This window comes from Nansenia antarctica, assembly GCF_963989245.1.
Source record: "Nansenia antarctica genome assembly, chromosome: 3".
Classification (NCBI taxonomy): domain Eukaryota; kingdom Metazoa; phylum Chordata; class Actinopteri; order Argentiniformes; family Microstomatidae; genus Nansenia; species Nansenia antarctica.
The window spans coordinates 80,458,142-80,474,108 of NC_137688.1; the positions used below are offsets into that span (position 1 = coordinate 80,458,142).

Consider the following 15,967-nt stretch of genomic DNA (forward strand, 5'->3'; position numbering starts at 1 on the left):
TCATTTCGGAACGCCATAAAAATACATCTGCGCTCCGTTATATATATATATATATATATATATATATATATATATATATATACAGTATATATATAAAAATTACATGTTATAAGGCTGATCTGTGCATGATAGTGCTGCATTTTGACATATTTCATGTCGCATCTCCCCCCTTTGATGGTATATGACGCTATAGTCAGTCCCAATGGTCCAAAATTCAAATGCTTCGTAACACAGACGGGGTGAATTTTATGAATGAAAGTGAAAGTTCTGTCACAAAACGCTGTTACGTATCCTCACACATTTTTAAGTGGGTGTATGGAAATCCTTGGCTTTCCTTGTGGGTATACGGCGTAGTCCTGCGTATCACGTACACTACACCACTGCACCCTACTTGCTTAGATACCTTCACTGCGGAGTTCCACAGAAACATTGTAACATAATTGCTAAACAAGTTGTAAAATGATTTGGGGGGCCGATATCTTTAGCTAGCTCAAGTAATTAGCTTACTTTATTGTTGTCTTAGCAGTTGGTAAAAGAACAGGATTAAAATAAATATCTATATCGTGGGCTTGCTGCAGCAAGCACAATAACAACCAACTTGTTCGTCTGAAGCTACAATACTGGGACCATTCGTGATTGGGCTACAGGCAGTCAAATACTAGGTGAACGTGTCTGTAGGACACGAATAAACTTGGATTTCACGCATTTCAAGTGGCATCTTTGTAATCATGACGACGTAGCCTTGTCTAAGAATGCATTTCACCATGTTAATTCCCAGTATAGTGAAAATACCATCGCTCATCCGTGATCAGACTTAGCTGGGGTGCTGCAGCTGAAGAGTATCAAATAGAGTGCAAAAAAGCACCATCTGCACACTCAAATCTGTGCAAAAAACTATGTTTATTGCGAGCTTTCGGTCTCCAGGCTATCAGACAATGAAAACAACAGCTGTATGACGCGTTTGTATGACGCAGTTTGACGAGGCTGAAGAGACGCGCAATGCATTTTGGGGATTCAGTACCCCAGTAGTGTCCAGTCATATCATACTTAAATAATTGCGAAAATCTAGTATACATACTACATTTCTCACATACTCAAATCTCGCATACTGTACAGTGTGAACGCTCTTGCATACTCAAATCTACGTCATATCTAGTATGAGTAGTATGCTAGTATGCCATTCCGAACACAGCCACTGTCTCAGCGTTTTGTATTCAGGGGTGCAGACTTGTCAACTTTCTGCAAAATTAGTAATTTTTACCTCATTGCTTGTGATCCTGTTTCAGCAAAACATGAAGATGGGCCCCCTAGTGGCCAGGCTGATGAAGCTCTTCCTGCACTTCTACCTGGTGTTCACCACGGGGATCACCTTCAGCTACGTGGTCAAGGTGAGGCTCAACCTGTTTAGGGCCGTTTGTTCAATAATAATGATGAGAAATATCCTTCTCCCTGTTCAGATGTTGATGCATATTTGAAGCTAATGGAAAAGGTATTTCCCCCAAAGTCCAGAGCATCCAGTGTAATAGGTGTTACAGTGTAATAGGTGTTACAGTGTAATAGGTGTTACAGTGTAATAGGTGTTACAGTATGTGGAAAAGAAGAAACACACACTTTGGTGTAATATGCTTTTAAATTGATTTACAGCGATTTATGCCAGTCAGTGAAAGCGACTTCATATTGAAATTTCTCGAAGTGAAATTCGGACTCAACACAACCACGTGAGTTTAAAAAAAAACGTATAACTGACCTCAGTGTTTTAATATCGAGCTATTTGTCAAGAGAAAGATTAGCTCAACTCCAGTCCTAGCTTGATTTCAGAAGTCATAAAACGTCTTTGCGATACATGTGATGATATTCATATTTGTGTACGTCCGTAGAAACTGACAAGAAACAACCACCAAACCTGAACACGATGTGTCCTCTGTCTCTCTCTCTGCCAGGGACTATGTGACCAACCTGCTCCTGTGCCAAGAGGCCTTCCAGACGCCCAGCCAGGAGCTGTTCCTGAGGCTGACCCAGGCGTCAGTGCTGCCCTTCTACCTGCTGGTCCTCCTCATCTGCCTCACCTCCACACTGCAGACCATCTACAGGAGGCTGAGGTGAGCAGCTGGGCCTGTCAGAATGGGAGAGGAAGCGGCTGCTTTGTTATTATTAATAATAATAACTTCAATTTACATAGCGTCTATCATGGGACACAAGGTCGCGTGATACAAGATACAAGAAAAGAAAAGAAAAAACAGTCAGGCAAACAAAACAACAACTGAACTAGATGCCCGGAGGTCTTGGCCAGCAGGTGCGTCTTCAAGGCCGTGTTAAAGGCATCCAGGATAGGGATGTTGAGAGAGTGTTCAGGATAGGGATGTTGAGAGAGTGTCCAGGATAGGGATGTTGAGAGGGTGTTCAGCATAGGGATGTTGAGAGTGTTCAGATAGGGATGTTGAGAGAGTGTCCAGGATAGGGATGTTGAGAGGGTGTTCAGCATAGGGATGTTGAGAGAGTGTCCAGGTAGGGATGTTGAGAGGGTGTCTAGGATAGGGATGTTGAGAGAGTGTTCAGCATAGGGATTTTGAGAGAGTGTTCAGCACAGGGATGTTGAGAGTGTTCAGATAGGGATGTTGAGAGTGTGTTCAGGATAGGGATGTTGAGAGAGTGTCCAGGATAGGGATGTTGAGAGAGTGTTCAGGATAGGGATGTTGAGAGAGTGTTATTGACTTCAAGGTCCAGCTGCCCCCTGCTGGCCATACTGACCAAGTGAAAACGTGCGTACGCTACGTCTTCTAACAGCGCCAGACACGTGCGTATCCTTGTAAACAAACCCAATGTGAACCAGGCACGTTAAACCACCAGTGTTCTTACCCGACACCCGGAGTTTTGCAACAAACAACTTTGTTTGCACTCTGGGAAACTCTGAACGTTCTTCACCACTCCATCATCATTCCTTGAGGGCTACAGATCATGGCCGTTCAGTACAGATCTGATCATGGACGTTCAGTACAGATCTGACCCTGGCCAGTTCAGCTTATTTACAGGTTTTAAAGTCGTTCTTCATTTTTTTCGACGATCAAAATGTTTCAATTCTGTTCTTCTGTGTTACCGCGGCGACAGCGGCGAACCAATGAAAACCAAAATCCGACTGGAAGACGGACGCATCGGCGAGCAGCCGGAAGTCATCTACCACGTGTTCCACAGCCTGCTGTTTGGAGCCCTGGCCATGGGCTTTAATGGGTGGGTTCAACATATGGGAGCGCTGGCCATGGGCTTTGATGGGTAAAGTGGGGGAAACAAGTATTGAACACATCAACATTTTGTCCAGTAAATGTATTTCCAATGAGCCCATTCAAGTGAAATGTGCACCAGACTTTGGTATTAACTCAAATTAACAAAAGAAATCGAAACATTCAAGTCCATAAATAAAGTTATGTGTAATGAAGTGGAATGAAAAAAGTATTGAACACACTAACTGAAACTTGAATAGGCTCATTGGAAATACATTTACTGGACAACATGTTGATGTGTTCAATACTTATTTCCCCCACTGTATGTTCAACATATCGGAGTCTTTGATGTTCAACACACACTATAGAGGATGTACTGACTTGTATGTCCAACACTATAGACAATGTACTGACTTGTATGTCCAACACTATAGACAATGTACTGACTTGTATGTCCAACACTATAGACAATGTACTGACTTGTATGTCCAACACTATAGACAATGTACTGACCTGTATGTTAACACACACTATAGACAATGTACTGACCTGTATGTTAACACACACTATAGACAATGTACTGACCTGTATGTCAACACACACTATAGAGCAGCGGTTCCCAACCTTTTTGGACTCGAGGACCACTTAAAAATCTGTTTTGTGTACAATTTGTGGTGTCTCATCATTATTCTCCACAAGTTCCACTGAGGATGCATTTTTGAAGGTTTTAAAGAAAAAAATACTGTACCATGAATTTATTTTCTGGGTAAGATTTGGCGGCCCATTTGCAGTACCCTCGTGGACCACTAGAGGCCCATAGATTGGGAATCAGTGCTATATAGAGAATGTACTGACCTGTATGTTCACGTGGGATGTTGGCCCGTCAGACATACAGTACAGGCATACTGGAAGGGCCATCCTCAGAGGGTTGTTATTGGTGAAGTGTATCTGTACTGTATATGTACTACTGTATATGTACTGTATATGTACTTACTGTATATGTACTACTGTATATGTACTGTATATGTACTTACTGTATATGTACTACTGTATATGTACTGGATGATTGATTGTAGTTTCTCTGCAGGATGAAGTATTTGTGGACCCCGTACGTGTGTATGTTCACAGCGTTTGGTGTGTGTTCTCCAGAGCTCTGGATGACTGTGTTCAGGTGGCTGAGGTTGAAGTCCATCCACCCCGTGGTTCTGGTGAGAGAGTTCCTCTGTCCTACCTGTACTGTAGCTGGGTCCGAGGCTAACACTACCGATCAGTGTTCAGGGTTCCACATTAACGGTTGCCTGATTGCCCGGGGCAAGTAAAACATTCGCTGGGTTTGTTTGCGAGACAGCGACGACGGACAGACTAGTGAGTGAAGATATTATTATAGCGTACGCGCTGATCGACAGACAGGTGGACAGGCGCGTATGCTTTAATAATATCTTCACTCCACGATCATCTAGTCTGGTCTGGCGCCTGCGCCGTCCGTTGTTCTTCCTGCACACCGACACACAGATCCAGGATCCAGCAGCGTCGTCGCCGACGCGCAAACAAACCCGGCGAATGTTTTACTTGCCCCGGGCAATCGGGCAACCATTAATGTCGAACCCTGCCGTCATAGTCTAATTTGCCCCCCCCCCCACCTCTCTGATTCGGTCAGATCTTTAGGAGTCGATAGAGACGGGCTGGGGGTCGATTTGATTTCCGGGGAATCTCTCTTGATAATGTGAAGATGAAGAAGAAGATGAAGGTCCGTCAGTCGCACTGTTGACTTGCTTCTTCTTTCACTCCTAGGCTTTGATCCTGAGCACAGCAGTTCCAACCATCATAGGGTTCAGTTTGTGGAGAGAGGTGAGTGTCTTGTGAATCGTACGTTTCACAAATAAATACAAGACTCTGGAAAACGAGAGATGTTTGTAGCGTCGTAAAAATGAACATTTCTGTTTCTTAAACGGGTACTTCTCTCCCCCCTGGCAGTACTTTCCTCGTGTGATAGCGGAGCTGTCTGAGCTGCAGGAGTTCTACGACCCAGACACGGTAGAGCTGATGAACTGGATCAAGTGAGTGGTTCCTAGACCGTGACTGGCTGGTCGTTGGCTGGGTGGGCTGGGGCGGCTGTGGTTCAGGAGGTAGAGCCGCCGTCTAATGATCGCAAGGTCGGCAGATCGGCGGTCCGAGCCCCGACTGGCCACATGTCGAAGTGTCCTTGGGCAAGACACTGAACCCCAAATTGCTCCCAGTGAGCGGGCCGGCGCCTTGCATGGTAGCTTGCTGCCATTGGTGTCTGCATGTGTGTGTGAACGGGTGAATGAGAGGCCGTTGTAAAGCGCTTTGGAATAAGGCGCTATATAAGTCCATTTACCATTAGCCTCTGATTGGTAGATCAGCAGCACCGTGGTTATGACAAGTGTTATTACACCACGTATGTCTCCCTGTGTGTCTGATGAGACTCTCTCCTCTCCTCACCTGTTTCTCTCCTCTGTCTGTCCGTCGCTCCTTCTGTCTCCCTCCCTCCCTCCCTCCAGGTCGCAGGCCCCTGTGGCGGCGGTGTTTGCGGGGAGCCCCAAGCTGCTGGGGACGGTGAAGCTGTGCTCGGGCCTGGCGGTGACCAGCTTGCCTCTCTACTCCGAGGTGGACCTGCTGCGGAGGAGTGAGGATGTGAGCAGGCAGGGAGACACTACAGTGGCCCTCCTCCTTATAGTGGGGCGGCTAAAATGCATTTTTATAGTAAAATCGTTCACAAGTGGATAAAAGCATAACAATCGGTACAAATGCTCCTTGGGTATTGCTCTTTTGATAAAACCCGTTAGCCACGCAAAAATCAAGATGGCTGCCCCTTTTTCCAAGATGGCCACCTTTTTCGGCCTGGAAATACTCTTTTGGGGGAAACTTTGTGTAGAATTGTCCAATATTAATGATCTTACTATCAAACCATACCTTTTTTACCACAGAGAAGCCAGATTTATAACTCTGGAGAGGCCAAGAAGCTTCCTTCTGCCATATTCCAAGTAGTGGGACGGCTAAATGCATTTTTATAGGAAAATCGTTCACAAGTGGATAAAAGCATCAACATTGGTACAAATGCTCCTTGGGTATTGCTCTTTTGATAAAACCCGTTAGCCATGCAAAAATCAAGATGGCTGCCACTTTTGCCAAGATGGCCACCATTTTCGGCCTGGAAATACTCTTTTGGGGGAAACTTTGTGTAGAATTGTCCAATATTAATGATCTTACCATCAAACCATATCTTTTTTACCACAGAGAAGCCAGATTTATAACTCTGGAGAGGCCAAGAAGTTTCCTTCTACCATATTCCAAGCCATTGTCACATCTGTCTACTTTGAGTGCACTTAGCTACTCCTACGTTTGTTCTTTAACCCTCTTCCCCTCTACTGACTAATATCACAATGTGCTTTCTCCCTATTCCTGTTCTTCTGACACTCAGGAGGACACATAGACGCTACATCCCCCCTCGCAACCCTTCCAATCTCATTTATCCACCTTCTTCTACTGACCATGACTTCATCGCCGCGGGCGGTCCCTGGAACTGCCAGTCAGCGGTCCGGAAAGCAGAGGCTATCTCAGCTTATGCTTCGCTCATGGCCCTCAATTTCCTCGCTCTCACTGAGACCTGGATCACACCTGAAAACACAGCTACACCAGCAGCCCTCTCTGACACCTACTCCTTTTCTCATTCCCCTAGATCCTCTGGTCGAGGGGGAGGCACAGGACTCCTCATCTCGCCTAAGTGGTCACATACTGTCCTTCCCCTGTCACACCTGTCAATATCCTCCTTTGAATTCCATGCTGTTCTCCTCCCCTGTCAAACGTCACATTGTTGTCATCTATCGCCCCCCAGGCCAGCTTGGTGACTTCCTAGGCGAGATGGATGTCCTTCTCAGTTCCTTCCCTGATGATGGCACTCCGCTCGCACTACTGGGTTACTTCAACTTCCAATCAGAGAAGCTTCTCTCATCTGGCGTACTTGACCTTCTCCTCTCCTTCGGCCTTACCCTGTCCTCCTCTCCTCCGACTCATAAGGCAGGCAATCAGCTCGACCTTGTCTTCACCAGATCCTCCCACACTTCCTATCTTACTGATACTCCTCTTCCAGTTTCTGATCATCACTTTATATCCTTCTCCCTTCCCCTCAAAACCACCTCTTCCCTGTCAGCCTCTAACCACTTTAGACCATCTCGTCACAACCTACGTACCCTGTCCCCCACCACCCTCTCTTCTTCTGTCTTATCCTCCCTACCCTCTCTTGAATCCTTCTCCCTTCTATCCACTGATGCAGCATCCTCCACCCTTTTGTCTGCTCTCACCCCATCCTTCGACGCCCTCTGTCCACTAACCTTGAAGCCAGCTCGATCCTCTCCTTGGGCTCCCTGGCTCTCTGAAACACTACATGCTTGTAGACTAGCGCTCAGGGCAGCTGAGAGGAAATGGATAAAAAAAAAGTCTCTCTGATGACCTTAACCTCTATCACTCTCTCCTCTCCAACTACGCCTCCTCTGCATCAGCTGCTAAAGCAACCTACTATCCAAAATACATTCTTCTGCCTCTAATCCTAGAAAACTGTTCTCCACTTTCTCCACACTCCTTAATCCACCTCCTCCCCCTCCTCCTTCCTCCCTGTCTGCCAATGACTTTGTCACCTACTTCGAAAAAAAGGTGGGCGACATCGGCAGCACCTTTTCCCCTCCTAGCAACGCTGCTAACACCCCCTCCAAACTCTCTGCTCGACACTCGGTCTCTGGCTTATCATCTTTTTCCCCCCTCTCCCCTGATGAGATTCTCACACTTATCACATCCAAGCGGGCAACCACATGCCCTCTCGATCCCATCCCCTCCCCTCTTCTCCAATCCATTTCCTCCGACATCCTTCCTTACCTTACCACCGTAATCAACTCCTCCCTATCCACAGGATCTGTCCCAGCGGCCTTTAAAATAGCCTTAAAACCCTTGAATGTGCGGCATCTAAACAACTGACTGACTATCTCCGGAAGATGGAACATTTAGACCCCCACCAATCCGGCTTCAAGGCTGGGCACTCCACTGAGACTGCTCTCCTTGCTGTCACGGAAGCCCTCCACTCTGCTCAAGCTTCCTCCCTCTCCTCTGTTCTCATTCTGCTGGACCTGTCTGCTGCCTTCGACACAACCACCAGATCCTTCTCTCCATCCTCTCAGAACTGGGCATCTCTGGCACCGCACACTCCTGGTTTTCTTCCTACCCGGCGGAGCGAGAGACTACCTCGCTGTCTTCTCCACGAACCCTCACCACTGGGGTACCCCAGGGCTCCGTCCTAGGGCCCCTACTGTTCTCCCTCTATACCACTGGGGTACCCCAGGGCTCTGTCCTAGGGCCCCTACTGTTCTCTCTCTACACCAAGTCTCTTGGCTCGGTAATCTCCTCACATGGGTTCTCCTACCACAGCTACGCAGATGACACTCAACTCTTCCTGTCCTTCCCCACCTCTGATCTACACGTGGCAACCCGTGTCTCTGCATGTCTCGCTGACATTTCAACATTGATGTCAGACCACCATCTCAAGGTGTTTTGCTGAAATAATGTTGTGTTTAGGCATATTTTTCACATTACTTCTGAAACAAATCTGAATGATTGGCAGAGGGAGCAGCCATCTTTAAAAATGGCAGCCATTTTGAAATCTGCGTGGCTGACGTTTTTTTTCCAAAGAATGACCCAAGAGGTACACACAGTAACATTTTGGTGCTTTTATCCACAAGTGAACGATTTTTACTTTATCTGCTCCACTATTAACCCTCCTAACCCTAACCCTCCTCCTTATGTACATGCTTGTACATGCTTCCTATGTTCCTATGGTTACGTAGGTGGTCATGTACATGCTTCCTATGTTCCTATGGTTACGTAGGTAGTCATGTACATGCTTCCTATGTTCCTATGGTTACGTAGGTAGTCATGCGTTACATCCTCTCAAAGCTATGATTCTTGCACTTCGAGCCAAATAATCTCAAGATAAAATCATAACAGCAGGCACAATCGACGTTGCTGTCAGATCACCAACAAACACACTACATTGACACATTTGATAAAACTCACCAATGAAGCCTTATAGTTGACCACCGATCAATAACATTCCCGCAACAACGGTTTGTTTACATTGCAAAAAACGTATTTAGGCGAAAATGGAAATGGTTTTACTTCAGTGTGTTGGGGAACAAACGTCAGAGTGTTACCTTCAAAAGGAGACCAACCCCATGCATTTACTCAAGAACAGCTTTCAATTCACCTTGGGTATATGTTGGATAGGCGTTTTAGGCTAATTATACAGGAATGGTAAGGGGTTAATGAACCCTTACAACAATTTTTAAGGAAAGATTTCACCGATCGTCACCACGACTCAACAGCAATTATTAGTCTTTGTTATCTAAAATAGCCAGAAAACATTCAAACAGATAATCCAGGAAGCTATAGGGCTGTTTGAAGCTCACTGGTTCCACACTTCTGATGCACCACCCTTCCTCTCCCCTACTCTTCCTCTCCCCTACTCCCTCTTCTCTTCCTCTCCCCTACTCCCTCTTCTCTTCCTCTCCCCTACTCCCTCTTCTCTTCCTTCCCCTACTCCCTCTTCTCTCCCACCATTTGAAGCATGCTGTCAACAGAAGCATTTTATTTATTTTTTAATTTTTTTTGTATTATTATTTCATGGAATAATACAAGGGAGTGGTAACATATAATTAAACAAAAGAGAAATAGAATGACAAAAATCCAGTACAAATACAAAATTCCCATAAGCCTTCCCCCCCCCCCCCCCCCCTTCCCAATCACCCTTTGCCCTAACAGTCCCCCTCCTCCCCCTTCGCCCACAAATGTCCCTCCCCCCACATACCTCCCACTCACAGCCCCCCCCCCCACAGGACCCCATGGAAGGAGAAAATAGATTAGCCTATAGTGACGTCTTGAGAATGGTAATGGTTTGATCCCTTATCAGGGATTGCCTGATGCCTGTTAGCTATCCAGTGTTCCACACTGGCTATGTCTATAACGTCTACAGAAGCGTTTTGTCGCTGACTGTGTTCCTTCGTTGTTGTCGTTGTTCACTAGACGTATCAGGTCTACGCCATGAGGTCTGCTGAGGACGTGTACAAGATCCTGACGTCACACAAGACCAGTTACATCATCATCGAAGAGTCGCTGTGCAACGAGCTGACCCCCACCAAGGGCTGCCGGGTCAAAGACCTGCTGGACATCGCCAACGGCCATGTGAGTATGCCCCGCTCCCTGGAGCACTGGAACAATGTTTCCCTTTACATCCATGAGTCTCCATTTGTCCCACCGTAGTCTCATAACGTAATCGAAAATATTTTCTGTATTATTACGATTATTTATTTTATTTATTTTTCCCTGAAAGAGTTAGTCCCCTGAAAGAGTTAGTCCCCTGAAAGAGTTAGTCCCTGAAAGAGTTAGTCCCCTGAAAGAGTTAGTCCCCTGAAAGAGTTAGTCCCTGAAAGAGTTAGTCCCTGAAAGAGTTAGTCCCTGAAAGAGTTAGTCCTTGAAAGAGTTAGTCCCCTGAAAGAGTTAGTCCCTGAAAGAGTTAGTCCCCTGAAAGAGTTAGTCCCCTGAAAGAGTTAGTCCCCTGAAAGAGTTAGTCCCTGAAAGAGTTAGTCCCCTGAAAGAGTTAGTCCCCTGAAAGAGTTAGTCCCTGAAAGAGTTAGTCCCTGAAAGAGTTAGTCCCTGAAAGAGTTAGTCCCTGAAAGAGTTAGTCCCCTGAAAGAGTTAGTCCCTGAAAGAGTTAGTCCCCTGAAAGAGTTAGTCCCTGAAAGAGTTAGTCCCCTGAAAGAGTTAGTCCCTGAAACAGCTAGTCCCTGAAAGAGTTAGTCCCCTGAAAGAGTTAGTCCCTGAAAGAGTGTCAACCCTTAATACAGTAGCAACAGACACCCGACCGAAGACCCGCAATAACATAATGTTATAGGGTATGATTGATGGGTGGTGTATTGTTATAGGGTATGATTGATGGGTGGTGTATTGTTATAGGGTATGATTGATGGGTGGTGGCTGAGATTGGTGCTAACCCAAAGTAATTAAAGATTCTTGCTCAAGGTAGACAATTGAAGAAAGGTTTATTCCCTTGCAGCGCTGCAGGTAAGTTCTCAGTCATGGCCACACGCAGTGTGCCTTTTATAGACAGAATATTGATGGATAAGCAAACAGTTGTCTAACACAACTCATAACCATAGTGCTGAGGCACAAATATGTACATTTCAAGCCTGCAAACTGCGACACTTTAAATGAATGTGCAATAACACTATGTGCAATATGACAACCCTAGTCGTCTTATCTGTACAGTATAGTATAGTGGATAGTGTACATAGCCTTTATTTATGTAAACCAGCTCCTTTCCCTTCTTGTTTTTTTAGTTTTTTTTTTCTTTCCTAGCACCAGGGGAGCCACCCCTCCCAAATGTCGTTGTTTGGTACCTGTACTATAGCAATGACAATAAAGACCATTCATTCATTCATTCATTCATTCATTGACAAGACTCCGTTCAGTCAACTTGACCACATAGAGGGGACCCCAGCCATGTACATTCTAACTTTGCCCCATAAGGAGCTGATCGCCAAGGTAACCCAGTTACCTGACTCTCTGTCAGTTCTGAGTATGCTGATGAGCCATTAACCCATAGTCTAAGTCTGTCCCCAGTTCAGTTCAAATGACATTTTACAAGTTACAGGGAGAGAAGATGCAGACTGAGTGTGAACAGTCTAAATGACACAGAGTTTGATTGGTTCTTTCATATGAAGTATTTCAAGTGTATGCACAATGAACACATCCTAACACGTACTTTCAGTAAACATGCATTCATAGATCTCCCCATTCAACGGCTCAGCTCCCTCTGAGAATTTAGAGACTTGGTGAAGCAGGTTTTTTCTTTGTGCCATTTCCTAACACGTGAATCCTGAATGTTGTCCTTCTGCACCCAGGTGGTCTACGACAACGGAGAGATGTACTCTTTCTCCAAACACGGCCGATTCTGTCACGAGATCAAGATGAACTATTCGCCCTACACAAACTACTTCACCAGGGTGTTCTGGAACCGGTCCTTTCATGTGTACAAAGTCAACTCTGTCATCTCCTTCCAGTACTGATGGAAGTTTCCTCTTTAAAACCCCTAGGGCCAACACTGTCTGTCTGTCTGTCTGTCTGTCTGTCTGTCTGCCTGCCTCCCTCTGAAGTGTGTGTTACCACAGTTCAATGCAACGCCACCTTATGCAGTTGGTTCTCATCAAGTTTGCAGAACGATGTCTAGTATTCACTTCCTCCTTTGACTTTCTTCTGGGGAAGGTGAAGGACTTGATGTTCTGCACTGTTGCCAAGTGAAAACCACACATGGAACCCAGCAAGATTCATGAGCACATTTACAACAAGGTTTGGTCCTCCCAATATTGCACCCGGTTCAGCTTTTAATGCTAGGGGGGTTTTAACGGTCAAGTGTGCCATGTCAATCATTGTACTGTATTTAGTTTTTTTCCCCCGAACAAGAATAACTGTGACGTAAGCGGAGGTACATGTAAGGTTCTACGTTCTCTGCTGCCTTTCTGTTCTCTCATGGTCATGAGCCTGACACACATGCAGTGCGTGTGTGTGTGCGTGTGTGTGTGCGTGTGTGTGTGCGTGTGTGTGTGTGCGTGTGCGTGCGTGCGTGTGTGCGTGTCTGTGTGCGTGTCTGTGTGTGTGTGTGCGTGCAACGCTTTTTTAACAGTTTGTTTAAAGACCACCTCTGTGTGTGCTGGGGCCTAAGGAGTCATCTGGCTGTGCTGATTTGTTTGCCTGTGTGTGTAAAAGGGAACGGGCCAGTAAGGATGAGCAGAGCTCACCAAGACGAGCCTTATCTAGGGTAGTGATGGCAGGCTCTGAGGCTACCCACGTTATGTTTATGATCCCCCCCTCGGCGGCCTCTCCTTCACAACGCCTTAGCCTTTACATGTAAATGTAAAAAGTTCACTCAAATGATTAAGTATCGTGGTGTCATTTATAATTATGTTTGAGCGACCCCTTCACATAACCCTTGGTCTTTCTCACTGGTCTTAGCATTCCAGTCAAGTCAATATGTCTGGAAATTGCCTTTTTATTGTGTGTTATTTCAGAAGAAGGCTACAATAAAAGTATGAAGTCTATACACAATGTAACATTGGTATGATGTTTGTCTCAATAGTGTTGCTATGCTTTAGTACTGAAGTGCAATGGCGTTTGCAAAGCTGCTATATCTGCTGATTCCTTCCTCCGTGTATGATCTTGTTTTTTTTAGCGGAGACACATAATTATGACTATGCATCTTTGAATAGATTGCCGGTGTCTTTGTAATTCAGTATAAGGATGTCACATTTATTTGAGGGGTGTTTCTTTCACTTCTACACAGAGAACATCAACAGTTATGTTGTGCCTTTTAGGGAAGATGATGTTTAAATGATGTCACCTCATTTATGTCCATGTCCAAACCTGTAAAGAAGAAAATGGTTCAAAGATACTCATCCTTTCCTGGAATTTGTAGAACTGCTGTGAAGAGTATACATGTTCCTGACATAATAAAGTTGCAACAGACTGACCGTGTGTGTGTGTGTGTGTGTGTGTGTGTGTGTGTGTGTGTGTGTGTGTGTGTGTGTGTGTGTGTGTGTGTGTGTGTGTGTGCGTGCGTGCGTGCGTGCGTGCGTGCGTGCGTGCGTGCGTGCGTGCGTGTGCGTGTGCGTGTGCGTGTGCGTGTGCGTGTGCGAGCATATGCCTATTTAGATGTGTGTGTGTGTGCGTGATAATAATACATTAGACTGACATAGTGCTTTTCTAGACACTCAAAGACGCTTTACAAACTGAAAAGATCGAGTAGTAAAATAAACCGTATGTTATATTCTAAACGATAGTATAACAGGCATAATTATAATGCATGTAGTTTACATATGAGTATGCAGTGAAGAGATTCGATTAGATTCAACTGTATTGTCATTGCAGAGTACAAGTACCAGTACTAGTAGTGAAATGCAGTAAAGGAGTGGCCAGTACGGGTATCGAACCCGCGACCTCGACTGGCCCAACTGAGCTAACCGGCCTTGCAACAGTTTTATACTGTCAATAAAATGTACGGAAGATTGTATATGAATATGTTTCTATTATTGTATATCAAATTCGCTCTCCTACCACTTTACTTGAGACCTTTAATAATAATTTAAAAAAAAGAGACTGGCCAGTACGGGTATCGAACCCGCGACCTTCGCGTTATTAGCACGACGCTCTAACCAACTGAGCTAACCGGCCTTGCTTACCGCCGATGCACTGGCCACCTTTCATCAATAGGATGTAGCCTATTCAAAATTGTATAAACGTATCTCTATTACCACTCTACTTGGGAACTTTGAGAAATTCATGTTTTCATGTTATTATATCACTATTTGCACTTCTGGTTATATGTTAAACTGGCTGCATTTCGTTGTCTGGTACTTGTACTCTGCAATGGCACTAACGTAATCGTCTAATCTAATGTAATAGGTCTGCAATAGGCCCAGACATCTCACCTCCCTGCCCCCAGTCAAATAAAGACTTCCCCATCCCCCAAATCATTCCCCAAGGCCTTCAGACACCTAATTAACATGTTGGATGGGCGAGAACATCCTGTATGGTCCTCCCGGGGGGTGCACAACCCCCCAACTACAACAAGAGTGGAGGATCATCAGCGCCGTCAAGCAGGTACTCTGGGAGACGAGGAACATCAGGGTCTATCAGAAACAGAGCGTCCACCTGACAACCCTGAGGAGGAGAATCACCCTCTGCCTCAGGGACCATGCTATTGTTGACTTTAAAAATAACCCGGATCAAGCAAGAGCGGTGTGGGGGGTGGAGAGATGGAAGGACGTCATCCTCTAAACCCCCCCCCATGCCGCGCCGCATCGACCAACCCCCCCCCACCCCGGGCCTACCTCACTACACCACCAGTTCCTGCACTATCACCTTCACCACCGTTCCAGCACAAGCCCTGGTCAGCAGTATCACCATCACAAGGACCAGGAGAGGAGCAGCGCACAACACCAACAGGGAAGTTTACTGCACCTTCCACCACCTACACATGTACACAGCACTGACCCACTTCCTACCCTCACCAGAATATCACCACACACAACCCACAGCCGAACCAGCCGTCTCTGCCAGCACCACCAGCACCAGGATGACCAACACCACTGGGTCACAGGGAAGTACTGATCACCCGCCTGACACCAAAATGCACACTACACAAACCATGCACACCTCCCTTCTCTCACTCCTGTATCTTTTCAGGCACATGTCATATCCAGCTCTGACACCTACCCAGGCTTCCAGACCCAGGAGCAGAGACCGGCGGGAACCACCACGTCACCCCAGCACCAACCCCAGGTTCCAACTCAGCGACCCCAAACCCCCTGTTCCGGGCCACCCCCCCCCAACTCCAGGCCCCCAGCTACAGGCCCAGTCCCCTACCCGCCAACCCCCAACCCCCAGCCCGGAACAAGCTGAGAAGAGCCAGGGAGCTTTTTCCCTGGATAAGCTGTGTACAGGTTTTTCGCCTCTGCTTGCCTGCCATGCGCCGAGCTCTCTGGGCCTCTCCTCAGGGGCCTCCGGTCGGCCTGCGTGCTCGATCTGCTCCGCCGCTGGGGCGCCTGGTCCGGCTAGCCTCGTGAAGGGCTACAGGAGTCTGAGCCTGGTGGGCTGGGCCGGATGCGCCGGTGGTGGGGCGGGTCGGGTGAGTCGGG

The 15,967-nt window shown here is 46.4% G+C and overlaps 1 protein-coding gene across 1 annotated transcript in view; it reads left to right on the forward strand.

Moving 5' to 3' along the window:
- Positions 1–13,728, forward strand: part of LOC308154466 (putative C-mannosyltransferase DPY19L4) — a gene marked incomplete at its 5' end in the record, with an annotated part of 27,176 nt that extends 13,448 nt beyond the window's left edge. Inside the window, 10 exons of the mRNA XM_080527626.1 lie at positions 1,287–1,388; positions 1,645–1,718; positions 1,941–2,099; positions 3,106–3,225; positions 4,303–4,423; positions 5,007–5,063; positions 5,190–5,272; positions 5,738–5,870; positions 10,302–10,460; positions 12,179–13,728. Coding sequence (XP_080383752.1) covers positions 1,287–1,388; positions 1,645–1,718; positions 1,941–2,099; positions 3,106–3,225; positions 4,303–4,423; positions 5,007–5,063; positions 5,190–5,272; positions 5,738–5,870; positions 10,302–10,460; positions 12,179–12,343 — 1,173 coding nt within the window. The remainder of the gene's footprint in view (positions 1–1,286; positions 1,389–1,644; positions 1,719–1,940; positions 2,100–3,105; positions 3,226–4,302; positions 4,424–5,006; positions 5,064–5,189; positions 5,273–5,737; positions 5,871–10,301; positions 10,461–12,178) is intronic.
- Between the last annotated feature and the right edge of the window lie 2,239 nt (positions 13,729–15,967).